General features: G+C 43.2%; 2 protein-coding genes across 6 annotated transcripts in view; one reads left to right on the top strand and one right to left on the bottom strand.

Annotated features, from left to right (window-relative positions):
• Positions 1-56: 56 nt before the first annotated feature.
• Zdhhc6 (zinc finger DHHC-type palmitoyltransferase 6) lies at positions 57-18842 on the top strand. 3 transcript variants are annotated; one of them, XM_028875084.2, is made up of 11 exons: positions 57-260; positions 1233-1676; positions 2670-2761; positions 4625-4784; positions 6491-6652; positions 7828-7881; positions 11468-11635; positions 12737-12778; positions 13666-13811; positions 13894-13940; positions 18264-18842. In XM_028875084.2, the coding sequence occupies exons 2-11, from the start codon at positions 1410-1412 to the stop codon at positions 18365-18367; spliced, it is 1242 nt and encodes a 413-aa protein (XP_028730917.1). In that variant the 5' UTR covers positions 57-260; positions 1233-1409; the 3' UTR covers positions 18368-18842. The 3 variants fall into 3 exon arrangements, with proteins under 3 accessions (XP_028730917.1, XP_028730916.1, XP_037061941.1); XM_028875083.2 differs by having other exon boundaries at positions 59-467; XM_037206046.1 differs by lacking the exon at positions 57-260 and adding an exon at positions 405-491.
• Positions 18843-20278: 1436 nt separating this feature from the next.
• Positions 20279-26589, bottom strand: part of Acsl5 (acyl-CoA synthetase long chain family member 5) — a 46214-nt gene continuing 39903 nt past the window's right edge. For all 3 annotated transcript variants that reach the window (XM_028875081.2, XM_028875080.2, XM_028875082.2), the window contains exons 15-22: positions 25745-25817; positions 25467-25555; positions 25088-25204; positions 23120-23263; positions 22545-22646; positions 21954-22025; positions 21302-21448; positions 20279-20511 (exon numbers count right to left, since the gene is read on the bottom strand). In XM_028875081.2, coding sequence (XP_028730914.1) covers positions 21308-21448; positions 21954-22025; positions 22545-22646; positions 23120-23263; positions 25088-25204; positions 25467-25555; positions 25745-25817 — 738 coding nt within the window. In that variant the 3' untranslated portion in view covers positions 20279-20511; positions 21302-21307. The remainder of the gene's footprint in view (positions 20512-21301; positions 21449-21953; positions 22026-22544; positions 22647-23119; positions 23264-25087; positions 25205-25466; positions 25556-25744; positions 25818-26589) is intronic.

Raw genomic sequence — 26589 nt, forward strand, 5'->3', positions numbered from 1 at the left:
TTGACGCCGCGGACCTGCCGGAAGTGGCTGTGGCGGAGCTTGCGCCAAGGGCCTGCGCGGCAGCCGCACGGCGGCCGTGTGAGCCAAAGACGCGCGGGTCGGAGCTGGTCGCGCACTCCTCTCCTTCGGGGCTCGCATTCGGCTTGCTCAAGACTGAAGCGCTCATGACGGAGCTATAAGGAGGAGAAAATCTGTTGCGGGTGAACCCAGTCCGTCCCGGAAATGCGATGGCCGTGGAGCAGGCACGGGAGACCAGACAGGTGGAAGTCACCGCAGGGGGTTCAACCCGCGTGTAGGGTGGTCTTCGTCCCGACCTAGTCGGGCCAGGATCTCCAAAATGTTGAGCCCAACCTTACTTAATAAGACATTTGTCTCGTGAGTGGTGACCCCAGACAGTCCTGTACCACGGCACGGGCGGGAAACTGAGGCACCCGCAGGCGCAACAGCTGAGTGGGAATCCGTTGCGCGTACGTCATACCCATAAATCGCAGGTCTTTCCCCGACTCATTCCACTCCATTCAGAACTCTCTCCTCCAACTATTCCCTCTTCTTCCTTCTTCCCGCCCTCGCCCCCGGAGGGAATTAATTTTTCCTTAATCTTATTTGTGCTCATTCTCGTGCACTGCTTCAGTCGTGATTTTTCACACACACACGCGCGCGCGCGCGCGGTGCTTTCTCGCTTTGCTTTCACCCTTGTTCATGTACCTTGAACCCCAATCGATTGTTAATATTGGCGCTTGCGGAAACAACTGCGGGTTATTAATACACGGAGTACTATATGCGTGGAGCATGTTACACTTAATTCACAACTCTGAGAGGCAGTTTAGAACTTCCTAAAAGAAATTTGGTGCCGTGCCTTCTATTCTGGGCTCTGCTGTTACTTGTGACCTTGGCCTAATCACTCAGCCTCTCTAAGTCAGTTTCTGTTATAGGAAGAATTAGATAAGTGATAATTAGATAAGACTTGCTTCTTAGCTCTCTAAGTCTTGGTTCTCTCAAAGGATCCACTGAGCATGGGATAGTCAATCCTTCCTGCCAGTTTGAACAAAGGAGTAAAATGTGTTTAATGTGTCCGGTTTACATGCAGTTCAAGCTTGGCTGACTGTATTTTGGATTGATAAGATGTCAGCCTCACACTAGAGTGCTTTTGGGGTGCCATTTCAGTGCCTCTTGGAGTTAAATAGATGACTTGTGGAATTTTAAACGGAATTTTCCTATTTTGTTTTCTTTAGGTTGAGTTTCAAACCAACCTAGATTCTGGACGTCAGCAATGAAAATGCCAAACTCCAAGTTAACACTCTGTCAGCCAAAGGCATGACAGTTCAGAAACACACGGACTTGTTGCGCATAGAAATGTGTGCACAGAAAAAGGAAATCTCTAGTTCTTTAGAAGAAAGAAGGCATCCAAAATGGGCACATTTTGCTCAGTGATCAAGTTTGAAAACCTTCAAGAACTAAAGAGACTGTGTCACTGGGGTCCCATAATAGCCCTTGGTGTTATAGCAATATGCTCCACGATGGCCATGATTGACTCTGTCTTGTGGTATTGGCCCTTACACACAACTGGAGGAAGTGTGAATTTCATCATGTTGATAAATTGGACTGTCATGATTCTTTACAATTACTTCAATGCCATGTTTGCTGGTCCTGGCTTTGTCCCTCGGGGGTGGAAACCGGTAAGAAAACAATCCATTTTGATAATGATCATTGCATAATTTTATGTTTAATTTGCCATGATAATTACATTTTATTTTTGCCTTATCAACTTTTGTCCTAGGAGACACTGGGTGGGCTACTGCGGTCACTGATGATCACTTGTGCTTAGAATTATATCTATTTAAAATATTGATCTGCATTAGCTATTCCAAAGCAATTGAGTACTTATTTGTTCTTGGTTTAAAAAAAAAGAGGCTGTGTGTGGTAGTTCATGCCTTTAATCTCTGCACTGGGGAGGCAGAGGCATGTCATCTTGTAAGCTGCCACACCTGGTCAAAATAGCAAGTTTCCAGAGAAGAAAGAGAAGAGGGTGGTGCCTCAGGGTAAGAACACATATCCAGAAAATGGACAGCCTTGTGTGACTGAAGAAAAAAAACAAAACAAAACGGTGTACTGCAGATAAGGGTAAAACAAAGTCAAGTGGGTCAGAATGTGTGGGAGCTGCTTGTACCCCAGGGGTGTGTGGAGGTTTCAGGCGAGGCTCTGGCAGAGAGCTGGGTGGGACATTATTGTGTCATACGTAGATTTGGATGAGGGAAACAACTAGGTAGGGAATTAGTGCAGTGACACCAAGGAGGAGAGGTGGCAGGCAGTATCGAGGAGGGGAGATCCAGAAAGTGTCAGCTCACTTCACTCTGAACTACCAGTCAAGTTGTCTAAAACAGCTGCTAAGATTTGGGTGAGTAGATCCAACTGACACGAGATTTGGGTTGGGTGTGGAGAAAATAAAATAAAAAGGACCCCTGAATAATCTGGAGAAGGAAGCCGTTCTTACAATTTTATCACTTAGAAGTATTTTAGCATAAATACAGGCTTTGACAATGCAAGCTAAGGACCCCTTTCCCCCATCATCCATAAAAGAAATTAATACCGCTGTAGGAACCTTCATCTATAAAGCCTGACTTGTTACTCTTTAGGATCAAGTGACTAACATGCCTTTTTTTTTAATCAAGGAAAATCCTCAGGATAGCATGTATCTCCAGTATTGTAAAGTCTGCCAAGCATACAAGGCACCTCGCTCACACCATTGCAGGAAGTGTAACAGGTCTGTGACTTCCCTCTGTACGGGGGCTGATCCACTTGGTCTCCGCGCTCTTGCTCATCTCCTGTCGTGGCAATAGAAACCATTTCTGTTCTCTGCGGTTGCCCTACTTCACTTCTCCATTGTTGTGGTAAACTCTGACCAAGAGCGTTGCGGGGAGGAAAGGGTTTGTTTGGCTTACAGGTTACAGTCCATCCTTAAGGCAGGAGCTTGCACCAGCAACTGAGAGAGATGCTGCCTGCTGACTTGCTCTTCTTGGCTTACTCAGCTACCATTTTTAGACAGGTCAGGCCCACCTACCTAGGGGTGACACTACCACAGTGGGCTGTGTCCTTCCATATCATTCAGCAACCAAGAAAATGACACATAGATAATTCCCACAGTTGAGTCTGGTGGAGGCATTCCTCACTGAGAACCCCTCTTCCCAGGTATATGTAGGTTTGGGACAAGTTAACAAAAACTAACCAGCAAGGAATCCATTTAGTCAAAAATACTATCAAAATACTTGCGTCTCTAAGACGCTTTTGCAGTTAAATGTCAACGGAGATTATTTCATTCTTTTGTTGTTATAAGGAAAAGATTTTTCTAGAAAAATAGATATACCTTTGCTTCTCATCCTATGATTAGCAAAGTAAAAGCTTTCCTTTTAGTTTTTCTCATTTGCTGTATCAGAATTAGTTGCATTCATTAATTGCCATGTTGACTAGCTTCAGAATTATTCTGAGTCTGAATTATACTGGTTTTCTCAGATTCATTCATATGTATTATCAAAAATTTAATGGGAAGAAAACTGAATCTCTATAAAAAAAAAATGCAAAATATGCCAGGACCTGGCTATCAGCAACATCTGTTGATGAATATGAAATTTAAGAAATCATGAGATACAACTAAAATCTGGTTTTCCTTTAGCAAAGAGACAGAACACAAGCTCTGTCATTTTATTGTGCTCAGGTTGTTTTAGGCCAGAAGTTCCGAGTCTACCACATACTGTGAGAAAGGAAGGAAGTGCAGCTGTGTTTGGGGAGCTTTATACTCATTCTCTGGAGTCCTGTGTGAACATTAGTCATGGCATGGTGTTTCTGAGCTTAAGAATGACAGCCAGCTTCCTCGTTGTACTGAGACTCTTTTGGAGCCTCCCAGCTTCTATAAGAAATGTGTTGTTGGTGTGGGTGGTTTTTCAATACAGGGTTTCTCCAAGTAGCCCTGGCTGTCCTGGAACTCACTTTGTAGACCAGGCTGGCCTCGAACTCGGAGATCCGCCTGCCTCTGCCTTAGACATGCTTACTTTAGAAGCTATTATAATATCTGCTTGCTCTTGTGCTGTTTAGAATTTTAAAGAAGTCACTATAATGTAGCCATAAGTTTCTCTGGTCACACCTGGTCCCGAGGTCCCACAGCCATTTATAAAATGATCACTCGGGCTTAATACTAGTTGCAAATTATATGGCCTATGTCTCAGGCTTCTAGCTCTTATAACTTAACTCAACCCATAACTATTAATCTATGTATCTCCATATGTCCCATCACATGCTGCTCCTTGGATGGCGGTTGGCGTCTCCCTGTCTCCCCTTACTCTCCTTTTCTCCTTTCATTCTCTTCGTTTCCCCACCAGGCTCCATCCTGCCCTGCCATAGGTCCATGCAGCTTTATTTATCAACTAATGAGAGCAACACATATTCACAGCATACAGAAAGACATCCCACAGTACTATAACTTCAAAAAACCAAAAAGATTTATCTGTTTTATGATAGTTAACGACCTGTGCCTCCAGCACATACTGGATTTCTATTTGCTTAGTCTTTTGAAAACTAGAGCTAAAAGCGACAGGATTTTCTGCTTTATGCTTCAAAACGTTTTTCTTATCAGATGTATAATGAAGATGGACCACCACTGTCCCTGGATCAACAACTGCTGTGGTCACCAGAACCATGCTTCGTTCACACTGTTCCTCCTGCTAGTGCCTCTGGGCTGCATCCATGCTGCTTTTATTTTTGTGATGACTATGTACACACAGCTTTATAATCGGGTGAGTGGACATGGTGATGCACTACCATTCCTGTCAGCCTCAGTGATGGTGCCAAGGTTATTGGTGAGGTCCCTTTTGGAAATACCCTTTTTGTGATTTAGCCAGTACACCGCTTTGCTGCTCTCTCTCTCCTTCAGTTCTTCCTTGGAAAGAGCTCTTCATCTTGGAAGTGAGGAAGGGTGGTTTAATTCTGGAAGCTCACCTTTCATGCTCCATTTGAAGTTATACTTATTGTTTTCCCTTATCTATGGTTCATTACATTTCTAACTTAGTGGTTGTGGTAAGGATGGTGGGCTGAAAGAACTCGAAGAAAAAGACACTGTACTTTCCTTCCTGTTCTGTTCAGTTCCTGTAACAGATTGATTTTCCTTTGTGCATTTGGTCATGGAGCAAGCACACTCCTAAAATAAACACATTAAACCAGGAACAGTTTGAGTTGACTTGGACATTTAGCCACGAGAGAAAGTTCAGAGGTTGTACAAATAAAAAATTCCCTCAATAGGCTTGGAAGTAAAGGAGGGACGCGGTCCATAGGTGCACAGCAAACTGGAGAGTCCATGTCCTCCACAGAGAGGACAGCCCATGTGTGATTTCAGCCAGGTTGTGGTTTGCAGTCAGGTCCAGCCCTGCAGCGCTGATCTTCTAGTATTAAAGAATCAGAATTTTCATATGAGCTCTCCAGATTTTTAAATGTTAGCACCTAACTTTATGTTGTAGTGACCCTGGACCATAAAATTGTTTTGTGGCTACTTCATAACTGTCATTTTGCTACTGGAATATATTATAATGTAAATATTTCATATGTAGGATATCTGATATGCAACCCCATAGGGGTTGGAGACACATGTTGAGAGCCACTGTTCTAGAACATTGGACAGGACAGGCACTACACATCTGCAAGATCCGTTTATCCAGCGTTTGATTTGACCGCTGGTTATGGCATCTGCTGTACCTGCTGCTGTGGAAGAAACTGTCATTTGAGAGTCGCATGGAGACAGTGGAAGCATAAGTGTTTCCTTAGTCACAACTCTTCACGTTGGTGGGGTCCGTCAGCCTCGCTCTTCTGAGGAAACAACACACACTAGTACTGAAGAATAATGGTGGAGCTGTGCTTGTATACAGTTCAATGCTAGAGCTCCTGCCCAGCATGTGTGAGGCCCTGGGTTTGATTCCTTACACTTAAAGAAATAAAGATACTGAATGTGTCAGTAGGAGCCAAGTGTTCAGCAGAAACTGCTGTTTGCTGCAGTTGGCTTGGCAATATGTCATTATTGTTATCTTTTTGGTCGTGTTGGGGTTTTATTGTTGAAGTTATTTTTTTCCATGAGTAGTGTACCTGTGTGCATGCATGTTCACATGTGTAGGGTCCTGTGGAGGTGCATGTACGTGGAAGTCCGAAGCTGATGCCAGATGTCTTTCCACTTTGTTCATTAAGGCAGGTTCTCTCAGTTGAACTTAGAGGTTGAGGTAATATAGTGTGGCTAGCCAGCTTTCCCTGGGGATCCCTGTGCTGGCCTTCCAAACACTGGATGTAGAGGAGATGCCGGTGGCACCTCTGTGTGGATGCTGGGGTCTAAGCTCTCTTCAGACTTACACAGCAAGCTTATTACCGGCCGAGCCGTCCCCCTGCCCTGGTTGTGCTGTAAATCACTTACCACAGCGGTCGCTCCACAAGCATTTCACATGTGCGTTGTTATTGCCTGCAGCTCTCCTTTGGGTGGAACACAGTCAAGATTGACATGAGTGCAGCTCGGAGAGATCCTCTTCCCATTGTTCCCTTCGGATTGGCTGCATTTGCTGCCACCTTGTTTGCCTTGGGATTAGCACTGGGGACCACCATCGCTGTTGGGATGTTGTTTTTCATACAGGTAAAGTTCTTGGTCACCTGTCTCGAAGCTGCCATGCTGTTGGGGCTGATTGCAGTAAGAAAGAGCTAAACCTGCGTGTAAAGTTTCAGTATGTGAGAGGAACTTTTGTTTATCTGTAGATCATTAGTTCATCACCTGTGTACAGTAGATAATTTTGAAGTAATTTTGCCAGAATATCCAGCCACCAAGTCATGTGATGTGAAAATATCCACTGGTAGAAACCTTTGTGGTTGAGAAAGCTGTTCTCACCGTACAGTCAGTTAGGATCTTCACATCACCCCAGGAGAGGTCAACAGAAGAATGGTACTAACTTGTCTTCCATACAAATCAATGAATGATTGTCGAAAAGGTTAAACGATTCACCCATGGTTACCCATCCGTGTGTTTAGTAAACACAATTATTAATGAAATAAAGAGGTTTCTGAGGAAATGCAGAGATTGGATTTTTTTTCCTAATGCTTATAAATTAAGAATCATAATTAAAAACAAATTAAGATCTTGCTGTAAAGTCTCGCATGGACCATATTTGCGTGGACTTAATCATAGCAGAGAAACCAGGGCAGGCAAGCATAAGCTATGTTAGTTACTTCTGTGTCACTGGCACAGACTGGACACAACTAAGGAGGAGGGTTGATTTGGGCTCACTTTCAGAAATTCGGGCTACTGTCATTGGCTTTGAAAGACAGAACATCATAGCAAGGAGCATGGAGAGGAGAAAGCTGTCCCCAGTGTAGTGGACAAGAAATGAAGTGAGTTGTGGTCAGGAACCAGTAATGATTCAGTCACCCAAGGACACATCTCCAGTGGCCACATCATCTAGCCAGCCCACAACTAGTTTGCAGAACCTCCTAAATTAGTGCTGCCACCTTGGGACCAAGCATTCCAGATGAGCCTGTGGAGGATGCTTCTCATTCAAACCAAACATGAGGGAAATGTGTAGGTTGCTTTGGATGGTCATGATGAGTTTGGCATAGAGATGCCATAGTACATTAATTAAGAAGTACTTTAAAGTCAGGTGAGCTGCATGCTGACTGCTACTTAACTTAACTCTGCCATCTTTGATGTCTTTATCTCTGGGGTAGGACAATAAAAGCTGTCTTGGAATTATTACAATGATAATGATCTGAAATAAACCAAAGCCACCTTCTCAAATTTCACTGACATTTCCTTTCCAGATAAAAATTATTCTCAGAAACAAAACTTCTATTGAATCATGGATTGAAGAGAAGGTAAATTTTAATAATTGTTTCTTCAGTCTAAAGTACTGAATACTAATTTAGTGGGCGCTGGGATGTGAAAACTTGGGTCATTGGCATGCCACATGAAAGGAGAGCATAGAGAGCGTTTAGACCTCTTCCTACCTCAGTGAACTCCCACAGGGATACTTTCTTAACACCCCTGAGCTACCGATATCTCTCAGGCAGAGAGACAACACATTTGGGAAAGTACCAAAAACATGAGACTTTTAACTCGGGCCTGCAACATGTGGCTTGTCAGAACTCTTCTGGTCTCATCTGTTCTCGGGAGCTAAGCAGGGCAGGTGTGGTTAGCATTCAGGTGTGGTTAGTGTTTGGATGGACAAAACAGCGCTGTAGTGAAACTCCAGCATTATAGAACATGCCTAGGCCCTGGCATCCAACCTGTGGATTTAAACTTCAATAGCAGTTCCCAAACCCTATGGTCTCAGTCGTTTCTGGTCCCAGATTGCCAGGTTTACTAAAGAGCTTATGTATGTGCTGTGCTCACTGATAATGGCCATATTTTCTAAGTGAAATAATTCATAAACAAATTTAAAGACAATTCATTCTGTTAATACAACATTTTGTAAAAAAATAATTGTATGTGACAACTAAAAATAGAAAAGGTGGCCTTGTTTTAAAGACTTACAAATCTCTTTAATATCTGACTTAACAGACAATTGGAATCTCACACCTACATCTGCATTCAATCTGTTGAGACATTACTTTGGTTGACGTTTATGAAGAAAGTCCAGCTTCATACAGATAAGTAGGTAGAAAAGATTGGAGTATTTTGAGGGACACTTTAGACTATAGTAGATATTCTTTGATTTTTACATTAACGCTTGATGAGTGCTTGCCTCCCACACACCCGGGTGCTGAGGCTGAAACTCAGCATCTCGTGTTGACTTAGCGAGCAGTCTGCCACTGAGCTGCAGACCAGCCAACAGGGACAGCTCTCGTCAGGGACCTTTGTGTCCTCCTTTATAGTAAAAGTCACACTATTCACATTTAATTATTTATATGTAACATAAAACTTTTATATTAAAAATAGAAATATCGATAATAGAAAAATTAATTAATTAATTTTAAACAATAAAAAATAAAAATAAAAAAAATTTTATGTAGCAAAAAAAAAATAGAAATATCTTTAAATATGGGAGAGCTGTCAGAATCATAGCAGAGAACACAGTTTTCCCAAAAATTCTCCTTTTCACTTGGAAGCCTGAATTTTCTTCATCTGACTGCAGATGCCTACAGTTGTCTACCTGCCTTGGTGCTAGTCTGACTTTACCTTTGCAAACATACGCGCCAGACACTCAAGTTCTCCTCTGGAGACCCTGCTTAATGCACTAAATAGTTAGACTCATTGTTTAGGGAAGAAGACGAGAAAAAGATGTGTACATGTTCTGTGCATGTGCAATATTTATTTTGATGTGTTTGCATTTTTGAGATGTGGTCTCACTCTAGTCCAGAGTTCTGGGGTCAAAGGTCTGCACCCTTGTGCCTGCCTCAGGTGGGCAGTTTTGTTCCTCCCCGTCCATGATTGGTTGAATCCAGGATTATAGACTCTGAGCACAGAGGTTGAGTCCGTTTGCTGACTATGTGATAACTGACACAGGGTTGTGCCACTCTCTTCTAAGTTCCTAGCAGTTTTACCACCATTACAAATGTCAGGAAAGTGAAAAGAGAAGTTTGTCCTTCCTGAACCCTGAGGAAAGGCTTTGGACAGTTTGAGTTCAGCCTCCATAGCTTATACGCGTTATGTGACTGTTCACAGTGTCCTCTTATTCGCTTCTCCAACCTCTTTTCCTACCCACTGCCCCATCTCATTCTCATAGCTTGTACATCTTATACTTCTAGATCTTTTCCATGTTTCTTTCCTCTGCCTAAAATACTCTTCCCTCTTTTTTTTGCCTGATTTTCTGCCCCTCATGATATAGTTTAGGTATCATTTCTTCAAAGAAGTCTTCTTTACTCTCTAAGCTTGGCTAAGTTCTATTTGCTGCCTTCCCCCCCTAAGAACACCGTGTGTCTGTGCTTCCTTTTAGTGTATAATATCCTTGTCGGTTTTTTTTTTTTTTTTTTTTTTTTTTTTTTTAAGTATTTTGGGTTTTGAAATTCGGTCCATTTTAAAGAATCTGGTATTGTCATTTGGCCAGGCAAATGATTTAGCACTGAGCTGTACTGCAAACACCTGGAGCTTCCGCTCATAAAAACGGGGAAAGGAATTACCCTTTATTCGGGTGAAGGTGGATTTATAAAAGTCAGTAAATTCATATCATAGTTTGACAATTGTTTCAATAAATAGCTAACACCCATAATACATTATAAATAACTACAAGAAACTTTTGCATCACTTGCTGTCCCTTAATGAACACATATTTCATAATATCATTTCTGGTAAGCATAATAAATATGTTGACGAGGGGGTTTTTTGTTTGTTTTATTTTGCTAATGATCGTGGCCCTATATTTTTATATTAATCTAGAAATTATTAAAGCTGGCACTTTATCACAGACAAACCTTCATATAAGGAAATGAAATCCATCAAAAACGTATTAAGATTACCAGACACTAATGTTGAATGTGTTTGCACACGGTCTACACTTGCTTTAAATAATGCATGTTTGTACCACTAGGTGGCAGTAGAATTTAACAAATTCAGAGCTACTTTATTCCAAGAGAAAGCTAGCCATTTAAATGCCTAGAATGAGCTGTGCCATCAGAATATGCATGTGTAAATGAAGATAAAGTGTATGTGTATGTGATGGTATATGTGAGGGGCCATCACATCCCCACATTTCCCCAGAGTACTCTTGAGTAGAAGCAGCCGGAAATAGTAGATAGAAGGATAGAGGAGAGAGAAAAAGATAGAAAATACAGGATAGCCTCAGGAGGGCCTGGATCCTAATCCATCGGGCCAGAGCTTTATTCCAAAGGGCTGTTTGTAACAATGCCAAGGGGAGGGGCAAAGGACAAGTATATAACAAAGCCAAGTGTAACCCTGAACTAACACCTGATACTCTGGCCTGTGGTCCGATCAACCTCTTGTGCAGTCCTGAGTTCAGCCACTAGGAAACCTAGTTGGGCTCCAACAGGTGTAAAACCATGAACTCTCCCTCATCATCACTGCAAACTGTTTTTTGTAAAATAGTGCCTCCCTATTAACCCTTCCTGGCTGTTGGCTGTCCATAACCCACACTTTCTCCTGAGTCTATTAACAGGATATTTCTTTTTACCTGTACTCTCTTGTGCTACTAAGCAACCGGAAGCAGGGTTTTCTGCATAGGATACAGTTAGCTAATTCTGTTATTCATAAGCCTTTTGAATGCTTGTTCCTAAGACACACCCTGTCATATGCTTTCTTGAGTGTCACAAACAAGGTTAGTATTCTCAGTCAAATCCCCTCTATACTATGACAAAATTATATTCTTTGTCAATATTACGTATATCCTAGCTATAAGAAAGTATTTTTATGAGTAATACAAATTTCACAAGTGAGCATTCTCAGTAACATATTACCAAAGCCCGTGCAGGCAGAAGCAGTGGTGATTTACACCTTTGTTTTCCACAGGCTAAAGATCGCATTCAGTATTACCAACTAGATGAAGTCTTTGTTTTTCCTTATGACATGGGAAGTAAATGGAAGAACTTTAAACAGGTATTTACATGGTCGGGAGTCCCTGAAGGAGATGGACTGGAGTGGCCAGTAAGAGAAGGCTGTGACCAGTATAGCCTAACAGTGAGTAGTTTTGTTCAGAAAGCCTTCCTCTTTCCTGGTGGTTACTTTGTTAACTCCCTCAACTTCTTGAAACATCATAGTCACATAGTAGTGCATGTTTTCAATGTCAGAATGAGTCTAATATGAAACGATTACCTAAATCGGTCCAGTATGATAAAAACTCGGGAGTGAGAAATTGAGATAAAGACCTGATAAATCCAAGGAAAGCGGAGAGTCATTTGGCTGACGCTCTTTCCACATTTTCCTGATCTACCAGCCCAGGAAATCCTATGTCTTCTCCTCCTGTCCATCTAGCAGACCTCCTAAGTCCTCCAAGAACTCTATGGCTAATCCCGGTCAACCAATTGCTGACTTCACCCTTTGATTTAAGGTGGCTTTATTGGTACAGGAGATTGGTTGTATGAACAGTTCTCCCGCCACACTAACATCTATAGAGATTCTTAGTATTATGGCCTTCAACTCTCTCCTGAACACTCCAGACTGCCATAAAGTCTGATTCTTTAATCCTGATTTATACAAGTCTGGCCTTGAACTACCTTCTGTCCTGCATTGTGACATGAGTGCCTTGTTCATCTCCAGCTCTCAGCTACCCCTCAGTTGTTCCTTCCGAGGCCTGGTCCAGCCCCATCCCTCTTGGCAGTCTAACTTACCCAGGCTAGTTCCAACCTTACTGGACACTAGCCACATGCCACAGTCTTGTGTGTAGCTCATGAATTTTTCCTCTTGTCTTTCATGTGGTTTCCCTGGCTGTTCTAATACAGTTCTATTTAGTAGTTGCTGACTAAAGGGGCACGTAGCAAGAATTGCTTAGTTGAGACTCATTAATAATGAGTTTTCTCCTTTGTCTGTTAGAAAATCAGTAAGGCAGCCTAGAAGCTTTGTGGGAACGGATTGTACCTCCCAGTTCTGGTGCCTTGCGAGCACTCAGGAGTGTGCAGAGGTGAAGACTCCAGGGAGCAGAGTCTGAGCAGAGGGCTCCATTCCAGACTGTGGTTCAACAAATACCAAACACCAGCAGCTGGGATATGCTGGTGGGAGGGGAGAGGCTGTTCAACACTGAGACAGAATACCTAACCTTTTCCTTTTCTGCCTTCCAAACAGAGAGAACAGTTGAAGCAAAAAGCAGACAAGAGAGTCCGAAGCGTAAGTGACTTGTTTGCAGCAGTGCTGACTCGTGTTCTTTCCAGTCGGGCAGTGTTTCTGTGTGTCTTAAAACAGTTGGCTTTTAGCAAGTAATATTTCCTTTTATTATGTTTATTATTTATGCGTGTGCAGCACAGATTCTTATGGGAGTCTCCTCCCACCATGTGGGCTACAGGGATCCATATTTCCTTATATTTGTTGAAATTTGATACAATTCCCCCCCCCCTTTTTTTGAGATAGTCTCACTATATATCCCTGACTAGTCTTAAACCCAGAGATCCACCTTCCTCTGCCTCCAGAGAGCTGTGATCAAAGGCATGTGGTACCATGCCCAGCACATCCTGTTGGCTTTTGTTTTCTTTAAAATACTTTATTTGAACTGGAGGTTTCCAAAGCATTTAGGCTTTGTGTATTGCCAACCTAGACAAATACCTTTAGTGCAGCTGATGAAACCACTTTGCAAGCACACTGACCTACTGGTAAAGATGATGCCCCCTGTGGGCCAAAGGAAGTCCAAAGTAAAAATAAATAAGAGTGAAAATTAAGTTCCTGTTTGTACTGGCCACACTGAGCACTCTGTGGCTGCGAGTCTCTACCTAGCAACCCATTCGAGACCACAGACAGAGACATGCAGACACTTTATCATTGCAGAAAGTTTTCCTGGACACAGCACTCTGGAGAACATATTCTTAGCAGATGCGTACTTGAAATGACGGCTCAGACAACTTGAGAACAAGGATCATCATTCCCTTATGGGAAATGGGAAATGGTGGGAAAGATGTTTTATCACTGAATAGTTTGAATCTGACCCTAAAATTTCTTATTTAAGCTTGAAAGAACTAAGATATGGTAAATATTGAGATTGTTCTTCTGACCATTGATGGCAGGTTCGCTATAAAGTCATAGAAGATTATAGTGGTGCCTGTTGTCCTTTGAATAGAGGAATTAAAACCTTCTTCACAAGCCCCTGCACAGAGGAGCCTAGGATACAGCTGCAGAAAGGGGAACTCATTTTAGCAACAAGAGGATTAAGGTAAGAGATGGGAATGTTGCATTTCTTTAATAGGAAACATGACATGAACTTCAAAAGTAATTTAATCTTTTAAATATTTCAGATACTGGTTGTATGGAGACAAAATTCTCGATGATTCCTTCATAGAAGGTATGGAAATAGAAGGATATGCTTAAAGTATGTGACGGTTAGCAATAATTCCAAATTCTGTAAGAATAACTTTTATGCGCAATTACATGTAAAGCGCATTAGGGAACTGTGTTTATGTACAAGGATGCTTCTTACAGATCTCTCTCCAGTACTTAAGTCTATCAGGTCCTTATGATAATAGCTACCATCCAAGTCCTTACATGATTATGTGGCAGATACTTACAAAGTTCCCAGGAGGCACCTATGGGTAATATAGCAGATTAGAAGATACCTGGGCATGACCCAGTGAAAAGAGTCAAGATAAAAACATTAGAACCCATTTCTAGAAGAGAAACAGCTGGAGAAAGATTAAGCTGAGGTCTGGTCTTCTCTGCAAAGCAGCCAAGCCAGCAACTTATTGCATCGTGCTGTTCATGGTGGGCCCAACCAACAGCTTCCATGAAGGTGCTGCCCCCTCCTGGGCATGGGTGCTATGAGAGGAATGAGCTGGAGGGAGACTGTCCAGGCTGTGGACATGTAACTCGGGTCTGTGGAGAGATAGCCAGTATATGGCACGTGAACTTGAAGCTGCGATTCTTGGTTGGCACCCAGAGCTACTGAATAAGAAGCGAATTCCTGCCACTCTTGTGAGCCACGTGTCTTCTGGCAGGCATGTCAAGAAAAAGAGCTCCACACTTGCTCAGGGCCTCACCACAGAAAGCCTTGCACTTGGAAAGAACAAGTTCCAAAAACCAGAGTTGTAATTGATGAGGGGTGGAGGGGAGTTGTCTCAGGCCTTGGAATTCCAGCAGGAAGTGAGCTTTCCCACAGAAATGTCTCTCAACAGGATGAAAACACTGACGGAATTTGTTTGAAATTTTGAGACTAACAACCCTGCCCCTGCCTGCCTAGACTGCTATAAAAGACAGCGAGGAGGAGGTGCTGGCCAGGGCCGGAATGCCCTGGTGGTGGCCAGGGCCGGAATGCCCTGGTGCACTCTGCGTGTTTTATTGTTTTATTTCGGCGTCTGTGCTTTATTGTTCTGTTGTGTCTGTCACCTGTGTCTTGCCTGGATAGGATTTTATGGGGCTTCCTTTCTGTGCACCCACTTCTCGGTGACCTGTAGAACAAGCACTTTCCATCTCATTCCTATTCTACCCCTTCACTCCCTCCCTTCCATTCCCTGTTCATTTCCCTACTTCCTGGCACTCTTAATCTAAAAACCCCAGTGCTGCTGACTCAGGCCCCATCAGGGACATAAAGTCAGCATGTTGCCGCGCGGTAGTAGCGCATGCCTTTAATCCCAGCACTTGGGAGGCAGAGGCAGGCAGATCTCTGTGAGTTCAAGGCCAGCCTGGGCTACAGAGTGAGTTCCAGGACAGGCTCCAGAGCTACACAGAGAAACCCTGTCTCAAAAAACCAGGAAAGAAAAAACAAAGTCAGCATGTGCCTTCCCGATGCAGATCCCCGCCAACACTGCCGTCTTTACAGCTGTTACTGAGTGCAGACCCTAACCGGTAGACCTCCCGAAGGCAAAGGGAAAGTAAACACCAGAGGATGCCTTAGTCCCAACAGGTGCACAAACACAGATAAAATGTTGAGACATCAGACCACAGCCACTAGGACACCTGCCCAAGCTTGCAGCTTCTCAGTACCAGAACCCCAGACTAAGAGAAAGCTGAACCGCTGGCCAAGATTTCAGAGTTCTGCTTCCTTGAAGGATCACTGACCTCATGAAGACTCCACAGAGGAGATGGAGGCAATAAAGGAACAACTCAGAAGCTAGACAGGAAAGTTACCAGAGGGCTAGTCAGGCAAAGTGCAGGGAAAGTCAGTAGCTAATTGAGACACCGACAAAGAAAGATCCAATCAAACAAAAAACGAACACCAACAAACAGAACAGTAGAAAGGAAGCATAGCAAAGACCAGGCAGAAAGACAGCTGTCAGAGACAGCTGACGTGAGACAGCAACACACTCTACATACAAAACGAAACAGCAAGGCAAAAGCGTCCAAGAACTCGGAGATACAGTCAAGAAACTAAACCTAGGAATCACAGGCTAGAAGGAGACAGTCTAATTTCATAGGCAGTTTAGTCAGTGACATTAGAAAGTTTCACAAACTAAGAGGAAGAAATGGGCACCAGATGCATGTAGAACCCTAAAGAGTCATGGCCAGAGAAGAACCCAAGAAAGATGTCAAAAACGCAAAACAAAGAAAAACAGCTGTAAGGGGAATGGCAAAAGCAAACTGGTGAAATAACCAAACCTCTTCTCAGTAACCAGAAGAGTCAAGCATGTTTGGAATGGTGTATCTCAAGCCCTGAAAGTAAGCAACTGCCAACAAATCTGGGGAAAGTGTTGAGACCAGGAACCCTTAGTCACTGCTGTTGGGAGTATAGAGCTACAGCCCCCTGGAAAGTCAATATAGAGGTTTCTAAAAAAAAACTAGAAATGGAACTGCCATATTACTAGGTGTGCCCATCTGTAGTATATACTTAAATGACTCTCGGGTCCTACCACATAGACACTTGCACACGTTTATTGCTGAATCGTTCACAGTAGCTAAGGAACAGAACCAGCCGACAAGTTTGCTGACAGATGATGGGTAGAGAAAATATAGCATATACACACAGTCAAATTTTATTCGAAATGTGAAATGCCATTTCCAAGAAAATAGATGCAAATGAAATTCATTATGTGAGGTGAAATAAGCCAAACTCAGACAAGTAACTACAACTTTTTTTGCATATGTAGATTCTAGAGTTGGTTGGGTTATGTTTAAACTAGAAATGGGGAAACAGTTTTTTAATAATTATTTTTTGTGTACATTGGTGCTGTGTCTGCATGTATGTCTATGTAAGGGTATCAGGTCCTCTAGAACTGGAGTTACAGTCGTGAGCTGCCATGTGGTTGCTGGGAATTGAGCCCGGGTTCTCTGGAAGAGCAGCCAGTGCTCTTAACTGCTGAGCCATCTCTCCAGCCCCTGAAAACAATTTCTAAAAGGTGATTGGATACAGATATGAGACCAAAGGGTTATTATTAGGAAGGGAACCAGCAGGAGGGATTAGGAGGAAGATGATTATTGATGTAAACAACAGTCTTATTAAATAAGAAACACAGAAACAATGTAAAAGAGAAAGCCGAGAGGTCAGAGCTCAGAGCTAAAATCTCACCCTTCCGCCTGCGGTGTCCCAGCTTCCCGAAAGAGAGCTATATCCTGTCTGTTCGTTTTTTTTATAGTATGTTGTTCTGCCTTCTCATTGGTTGTAAACCCAAACACATGACTGCCTCGTCACTGTCTGAATGTACAGTCCCCTAGGTCTTAAAGGCATATGTCTCCAATGCTGGCTGTATCCCTGAACACACAGAGATCTATGGGATTAAAGGCGTGTGCCACCACCGCCACACTCTGTCTATGGCTCTAATAGCTCCGACCCCCGGGCAACTTTATTTATTAACATACAATCAAAATCACATTTCAGTACAATTAGAATACCACCACATTTGATGGAGGTGGATGGAAGAAAAGAACCATTAAAAATAGTCTATAAAGTTGCTGTGAAGAAACTCATTACTTTGTGTGCTAATTTTAAAAAGTAACTAAATCCTGACGGACGTCTCAGGCAGAAGCTGTCCTTTAGTTATCCATGAGAGAAGTGAAGCCCAGAGACTAAGCAGAGGCAGCTTGCTCCCAGCCCACACTGCAAACCAAACCTGCAGAGTCAGGTACTGGATACCCTGGGCCATCTCTGCAGCCCCTTTAAGGAGCATTCCTTTTAAAGCGAAGGTTGAAATTGAGTGTGTTTTCCCGAATTGTTTCTTTTTAAAGTAAAGATTAACCTAAGATCTTCTTACAGAAAATACTTTGGGTTAATCATAAGTTAACCCTATATGACAGCTTAGGTGATTTTGGTATAGAAATTGATATGCTGGGAGCACATGCCTGTAATCCCAATATTCAGGAGGATCATAAGCCTGAACTACATAGCAAAACCCCAAAAAAGAAAGAAAAAGAAGGAAATGCATAAAGGCTGTGGAAAGTTCATCCTTAGAACACAATGTAATGGTGTGCCAGAACAATCACCCATATATGATAACCCCAGTTCAGTTATGCACTCTCTAAGCCACACCAGCTCCTTTCCCAGTTAATGGGATTTGGGGAGTCTGTTTCCTAGCTTGGTAAAAGCATTTGGAAACCATGCTTTCCCTGACCTGTGTTTGAGAACTAATGAGGGACAGCAGAATGTCAAACTAAGCTTATCTTCATTTGAAATAGTAGAACTTGCTCTTAGTAATGTCACCTAGTCCTGCCTGCTTCACCATAGCATAACTTTCTCCCTTAGGTACTTCAAGAATAAGAGGGTGGTTCCCTAGAAACTGTGTGGAAAAGTGTCCCTGTGATGGAGAATCAGATCCAGCCCCAGAGGGTGAGAAGAAGAACAGATAGCTACTGTTAATGTGAGATCATTAAGTCTTCATTACTTGAAAAATCACACATATTACCCAAGAATTATGCAACAAGCCTATTTTGCTTAAGGTATTCTTTTCCTCAAAGATGCTCTAGTGCCATGGTTTAAATATCTTGATTACCATTGAAACAGAAGCCACTCTGCATATGCCTTTGAATTCCTGCCATGTTTCCACTTCTTCCTACTGAAGGAAAGTCGTTCCAGCCAACTGAGCAAATTGCACTTTCTCTAGGGTTTCTGTGTGCTGCACACCTGACTTCACCTGCAGATCTAGTTCCCCTTGGCCAGGGTTACCTGCATGTGGTTGTTCTGTTTCTTCCTCAATTGACATTTCTTTCATAATCTAGAGTCTATAAAACTTGTCAGATTCAATATAAACTCAAATTTTGTTACTTTTAATAATGTAGATTTTGTCAAATCCAATAAAGGTCAATGGATGTTCTGTAAAAATTATAGTTTTCACTCAAAAGTGTGTTTTCTTTTTTCTGAGTAAAAAAGTTTCTCTTACATCCTTATAGAAACACTGCCCCGCTGCTATGTGCAGACTTGGCATCTTGAGTCATGAGTCTTAAGACATGACATACTCAGTTCAGTATGTGAGCCCTGTTGTTAGTAGATTGGCTTAACAGCTTTACACCTAGTGGAAGTCACTAGACACTATTTGTGTCTAATGTCAGAACCTGAAATCTGTGTAAATTCTAGGATCTAAAGGTGGACTTGTTAAAGAGGGAGTAAATAGAATTATAGGGGAAAGCCCACTACTCTACCCTTGTGTAAACTAATTGAGCATTCCTTAATCCTTTGCAGTCAGGAACTTAAGGCTTCTGGGGTCACCAGGCTTGTAGTGGGTAAGAGTAAGAAATGGGCACTTGGGGACTCGGCAGTGAGGCAAGCATGGTGTTTACTCCATTGCAGGGGCAGTAGGTAAGCATGTGTCAAATATAATCATTTCTGAAGGCAAGATGGTCTTGAGTTGATAAAGCAGATGAGGAGACAAGCCATGTGCCTGTGGAAGTGTCTGCATTTTAGACAGAAACGGCAAGAACACATACTGTGGTGTGCCTGGCATGTTGGAAGACCAGCAAGGCAGCCACTGAGGTCAGTTGGAGAAAGGGACATATAGAAAGTCAGAGCTGAGAAGGCTCTAGCCCAGCAAGGGCCCTAGAAGGTAGTCCTGCCTACCCTTTGTTTCAGGGGTATTGTTTCAGCCTTGCTGAGCTCAAGGTGTGGAAAAACTATGGATATTCTAAATTCTGGTTAGAAGCCAGAAAGGAATATAAGCTAAGATCATAGTACAACAGTCAGGCCTGGTGGCACACACCTTCAGTCACAGCACTTCAGAGGCAGAGGCTGGTGGATCGCTGAGTTGTAGGCCAGCCTGGTCTACATAGAAAGCTCCAGGCCAGTCAGGGGTATAGTGAGACCCTATCTAAAAAGAAAAGGAGAGAGAGAGAGAACCATAGAACAAAGGCAGTAAAGGAAAAATGTCAGCATGCTTAGAGCATGAGCCAGCCTTAAAGGTTCATTACCCGGAACTGTGTAACAGGGTAAGAGCACAAGTGCTATCAGTTCACCCCAGCAGTCACCCAAGTCTGTGCTACGCCACAATCATCCTGGACAGTGTTTAGTTAATTTTGAGACAGGGTCTCATTATGTAGCCCAAACTAGCCTCAGACCTGCAGCAGTCCTACCTTGGCCTCCTGAATGTTGTCATTGTGAGTATGTGTCCCCACACCTGGCTACAAAGCTATTTAACTCAGGGACCCCAGAAAAGTGCCCAGTCATCCTACTATTTTCAAATCAGGTGATTCTAGTGTACAGCCAAAATTTAAGAACCCCTTGATTTTCCACTGATTCTCATCACAACCCACACGATAGCAGTCACAACATCAATATCTGCAATAGTTTATTTCAAAGATTTGACATTTACAAGTAGAGACACCACGTGCCATCTGACAGTAAGATACTGCAGGAATTGGAGTCCAGGGAGAAAGATCCGACGATCCTTCACAGAAGATGGGCCTGCAGTGCCGGAGAGTAGCTCAGTGCTTGCCTCATTTACTGGAAAAGTTCACTGGACATAAGTTTCTGCTTCTTCCTCCATAACTTCCAGCTCAGCAAACTGTAGGGAACAGACAGTGTCAAAAACTGCCACTGCAGATAACACTTTAGAACAACATTCTCTGTCGACACACCATCTACCATGTTTAATATTCCCAACTCAGAAGTCTTAGTAGGGGCCCAGGCAACACTTTGTTATACGACATTGTTCCTTCATTGCATAAACTTTGATGTACACAGAAGTATGGAGAAGTTTGTCTCAAATATGATTAATGTGGGTGGTAGGCTAAAACTCAAATTAGTAGTTTCATGGAGTGACTGAAAAACGTGACTCACGCATTAAAAACCTCTTGGTCTGTTAGAGCAGCAGTTCTCAACCCATGGATCCTGACTCCTTGGGGGTCACATATCAGATATCTACATTTCATAACACTAGCAGCATTACAGTTATGAAGAATCAATGAAATAACTGTATGGTTGGAGGTGACCACAACATGAGGAACTTTTGAAAGGGTTGCAGTGTTAGGAAGGTTGAGGACCACTGGCAAGCAGGGTTTTTATAAAACAGAAGGCACCTACCTAGAGTGCCTTCTAGAACCAGTGATGTCACTGGGGTGATGGTCATGAGGAAGTGACAGGGAAGAACAGCATGTTGATAAACAGCCCTAAGGCCTAAATCATCAGCAAAGTCTAAGCCTGGAAGAATGGGCTTTTGTTCTTGGCCGGCCTCTCCCACTGTAAGTATCTTACAGTTTGATGGTTCAGTAGATAGACCACAGGTGTGAGGAAGAGCTGAAAGAGGGGTAGTTTGGATCCATACTTGGGCTCCCGGGAGGCCCGGCCGTGGGTACCTTAACCTACTCCGGGGTGCTCTCATAGAGGCTCTTGATCTGGGCCTGGAAGAATCTGGCGAGCTCCACTCGTTTGGCTTTCAGGGTCGGTGTCAAAAGCCCATTTTCGATGGAGAACGGCTCCGGGTGGACAAAGATGCTTTTGACCTGAAAGATGGGCACATGTTGATGGTTGGCATTTCATTCGCAAAGTGTCCCGGCTACTCCACGGTAAACTGCGAAGTTTAGTTCACCGTGTAAAAGTAAAGACACAGACCCATGTCCCTTCTGCAGTAGGCCTTCTGTAGTCCAGGCTGACCTGACTCACTGTCTAGGTGAGATTGATCTTGAACTTCTGATCCTCCTCCCACCTGAACAGGTGAGGTTACTAGCATGCTCTACCATGTCAGGTTAATGCAGCACTGGGGACTGAACCCATGCATGCTAGGCAAGCGCTCTATCAACCGGGCTGTACTGGGCGTTGGGACAAATGGAGTGGGAAGAATGAGTAATGGACAGCGAAGGGGGACAGAATACGTAACTATAAACTGCTGTTTTTCAGTGATTCCAAAATAAGGTGGTTGGAAGTTAAAGGTTTGAAACCAGTAAGTGGGAGCTTTAATAAAACTCTTAGTGGCACTTGAGGGGGCAGCGTGACATGAGCAGTACAGACCTGTTCAAAGGATTTCAGGCCACCTTCTTTCCCAAGTTTCTGCAAATCTTGTAAAATGGCTTCCTTTACACTCTAAAACGAAAATCATCACTTACAGCATGTATGTCTGAAAAGAGGTCTAAATGCAAGGCTGAGCAAGAACTGACTTACAATGCCTAAAAGTAAAAAGTACGTTGAGGTATATCATGTACTTTGCATTTACCGAAGGAGACAGGGAAAAGGAAAGGTAAACCCAGAGGCTAACAGGTTCTGTCTATATGGCATTTTCCATTCTCTTATATTCCATTTTCTCTCTCAAGCAGCACATTACTGCTTAAAAACAAAACAAAAACCGGCATTTTGTGTTTTAAACCCTCCATTCTATTTTTCGGTCTAATAAACCATTAAGTCCATCTAGGGTGCAGTTGCCTGTCACAGAAGCAGAAAGAGTATCCCTCCAGAGAGGAGGCTCAGAGAATCCAGAGATGCCACAACTGGTAGGGCCTCCCCTCTGCCACAGTAGGCCATAGGGGCTCATTCAGTGTGCTCAATCATGCTTACTTGAACATTTTAAGCCATGCTTACTTGGTGAACATTTTGAGCCATGCTTACTTGGTTTTGGCACAGTTCCTCAAAGGATCCCTTCACCCCAATCTTGGCTGCAAATGAGGGAAGTGAGTCTGGGTCAGGAACCACTACTCCTACCAGGAACGACTGTGGGAAGGAACATGGGTTATTGTGACAGGTCAGACCAGCAGACTAACCTGGTCCTCCGTTTTCCTCACCATACAGTCTCCCACTCAGAACTTCACTGCAAAGATAGTCTAGCCAGACTGGACTCTTCAAAGAGCAGTTGTCATTAAGCGTAAAGAATCCCTAGCCAATCCGTGTTGAAACTCACCATTCCCAGCCCCTATAACACCGGTTTTAGTGCAGCGTATAAAGGACAGTTTGTGTCAGAGGCGCTCCTCAGAGTGGACACAAAGGGTCCCAATGAGCACAAAGTCATGGGAAATAAAAGCTACCTCTTGAAATAGTTGTTTTAATAATCCCAACAAATTGTTTCATGGATGTTTATGATTCAGAATATAGTTGTGTAGTGCAGGGTGTCTTATCGGGACCCAGCTATACAAATGTGCTATGGCTATGAGAACCAACATAGGCCATCTCTGACAATGGTATGTTACCTGTAAGCTCTCCCCATGGACAAAAACTTGCAATACTGGTCTGCTTCTGGTGTAAACATTTTCTATCTTCTCTGGAGCAATGTATTCTCCTTGTGCCAATTTGAAAATATTCTTCTTCCGGTCAATGATTTTCAGAGTTCCATTCTGTATGAGGCAGATAAAAGTACCTGTGTTGAAGCCTTGGTGATGGTATCAGTAGGAAGGGGGGAAAGGCACTGGTATTGTCCTTATTTAAAATGGTTTCTCTGGAGTTCTCTGTTTCTCTTTCTTGGCTTTGGAGAAATGAAAAGTGGCTTCCACAAAGCCTGTCTACAGAAAGCCAACCAGCAAGCCTCAGGGAAAGTCCCAGGGGCCTGCTGGGTTACGCAAATGGCTGCCTCGTTCAGTGAAGACATGCTGCAGCTCTCTATTTCTAATAACTTATTTCCAACTCCTCCATCTCAAGAACTCTGGGAATGGAGGAGTTATCTTTTACTAAAACTGCTTAATGATTCAGCTCTCCCAGCCATGTTCACTTCCTGTTAAATCCAGGAGCAGGCTCAAGCCAGCCAGTAATTGGGCTTGTTAGGACTGAAGCAGGGCTGCCAGGGCTCTGGCCACCATCACAGGTCATTTGCTGCTTCATTTCCCTGAACTTAAGTTCTCTGAGGAGCTTATCTTCTCAGGGATTTGAATTGTAGAATTGGGACAAGGGGCAAACAAAATCCACATGACCACACCATGAGTAGGGCTCTACGATGAACTAACACTGGAACGATCAATGAGTCAGATTCATCAATCCAGACGGAAAGTGATCAATAATGAACAGCCTTTTATCACCCGTGTGGGGAGCCATATCTATTGCTTAGACTTAGAGCAGGGGACACTTATTAAACAGAAGTATATTAAACTCAATCGATAAAGTATATCATGAGGACGGTGTGTTCTTGCGAGTCTTTGTAGCCAAGCATTCTGAATCTCTCTTAAATCTTGAATAATGAGCAAGAAAGGAGTTTGAAGAGGTAGTATAGCACCATTCCCTTAACTCTTAGTAGATAAAGAAAACATGAGGAAGGAGACCCTTGGGAAATCCCCCTATAGGGGTTTTTAAGAAAACGGATGCGATTGACAGCAACTACTGCCAATTGTTCATCAGCAAACCAAGCTATAAAACAGTCTGTGTCTTCCACAGAGAGGGACTGAAGGTCATTGAGAGGCAGATATTGGCCTATGTAAATATGGAAACCTCATTCCTTTTTTTGATATGTCCCCATGAATTAATTAAAAAATGAAAACACTCCTTTGAAACTCATAATAGAAAAAAGTTGTAGGCTCAAGAAGCTGTCAAACAGTAATTTCTACCTTGAGAAAAGTGGGAAGAAAAGGGGGAGAACTGAAAAGAATATTACACTTACCTACCTCTTTCCTGGAGAAGTCACCTAATTTTTCCCTGGTCATGAGCCAGCCTTTTCCATTGCAAGGAAACTATGCCAACTCTGAGGTCCAGGATGATCTAACCCTAAAGCATCCCACTTAGTATTATATCTGGACACAGCATCAGTACCACTACCTATGGTGTACACATTGCATTTGACAAATATACAAAGAAGAAAGCCTTTCAGTTGGTTCACATTCTGGTGTCTTCTGTAACATGTGGTCAAAATCCTGTAGGTAGTCTGGCCTAGCTAGAGGAAGGGCTAGCTTTGGCAGCTTCTAGTCACATGTTAGCCAACTTCTTCTGGATTTTACACATCAGTCCATAAGAGAGCTAGGACTAGAACACAGGTCTCCCAATTCTTAAGCTAGGGTCTTTCAATTGGTACTCTCTTCTCTTTATCCTTAGAGGAAACCACATAAAAGGTGGCTGCAGGGAAATAGGTCTGCAGCCGTCCCAGCCAATTAAGGTCACATTCCTGTTCCCCTTGCGACAAGTAGATTATTCTCCCCAGTCCCATAGTAGAGACTCCGAGAAGTTATGGAAATACCCACCGGGAGCCAGCGACCAATGTCTCCAGTGTGAAGCCATCCATCCTTGTCCAGTGCTTCCTGTGTCTTCTCCGGGTCCTTCAGGTAGCCTTGGAACACATTGTTGCCTTTGATGCAGATCTGTGTACCAGACAGTAAAAGGGGAAGACAATGGAAATGACTGCTACTTGCACCTTATAAAACACCTGGTCCAACCAAATTCTCTTGGTTTCCACTACAGTGTGGAGGCTCTTTTAGTCCCCACTGTAGGGAAATGCAGCTCACTGATAATGTATTCCTTCCCAAAAGGTGAGTCAAAGCCAAGCCAGATCACAGGTCTATGTTCCTTTTGGACTAAGCCTCCCCACTGTGGTTACCTGAGTGCTGTGCATGATCTACCCACCTCGCCTTCGTTGTTTACTGAAAAGTAGTTCATGTCAGCCACGTCTTCCAGCTTTACAAAATTGCAAGCCACTGGAGTCCCAACATGACCTAAAATATACCAGATATTCTGGGCTAAGCAACCATAATGCAAAGGTGATTCTAAGATGTTTACGCGATTGACTCTAAAAATGGAAACAGGACTTAAGTTTGCCATTTATCACATTTATCCAGAACACCAAAATTATCTAAATCCCTAGACTATGGTTCCTTCTCCCAACCAGCGGGTGGAAAACCTACCTGCTGTCCAGTCCCCGGGTGATGTAATTGTACATCCAGCTGTGCATTCTGTTTGGCCATAAGCTTCAAACACCTGGGAAACCAAAGAAGAGCTTTGAGACTTAAGAAAGTGTTGACTGGCCATGCCCTGTGGCCAAGGCAGGAAAACAGGCTATGGCAACAAGAGCTGGAGATAATTTTGTGAAATCTTGCCCAGCTACTAGTTCTTCACAACTGGGAGTTCATTACAAAGCAAAAGCATTCGGAAACAAACCAAAGCACAGCAGCCTATGTGAAAAGTGCGGCCTATTGAGTAGGTGGGGGATGCAAGTTGTTCACTGAGTGGTAGACAGCCCAGTGGCCACTGGACTCAGCCTGGCAATAGAGTACCTCTGCAGGAAATGAGAAACACAGCAGTGTGCTTCCAGAGGAAAGAGCCAGTGTTGATAAAGACCAAGGGTTGGCAAACTTTCTGCACAGGACAAGACTTGATTCTGTGCTTTGTGAGACATCTGGTCTCTGTCCCAACAACTCAACTCTGACAGTGTAACATAAAAGCAGCCACAGACCTTGTATAAATGAATGGGGTTAGCTGAGTTCCTGTAGATTTTCAACTATAAAGCAAGCAGTGGGGGTAGTACTATAGTTGATAACTCTCATACAGAGAAGATAATCTTAACCAAAGAAAGGCTGCTGGCTGGAAGCAAGTTGATAGGCTACTGCAGTCAGAGGTGTGGCCTGCAATCGACAGGGCTGGTAGAGATGAAGAGAGAGGCTGAGAGAAGCATTTCTGGGAATGGGCTGGAAGCAGAACTTTCTATTAGTCTTTGGGGCTGAAAGAAAAAGGTACTAAGAATGACCAAGAG

This window comes from Peromyscus leucopus, chromosome 1 (assembly GCF_004664715.2).
Source record: "Peromyscus leucopus breed LL Stock chromosome 1, UCI_PerLeu_2.1, whole genome shotgun sequence".
NCBI lineage: Eukaryota > Metazoa > Chordata > Mammalia > Rodentia > Cricetidae > Peromyscus > Peromyscus leucopus.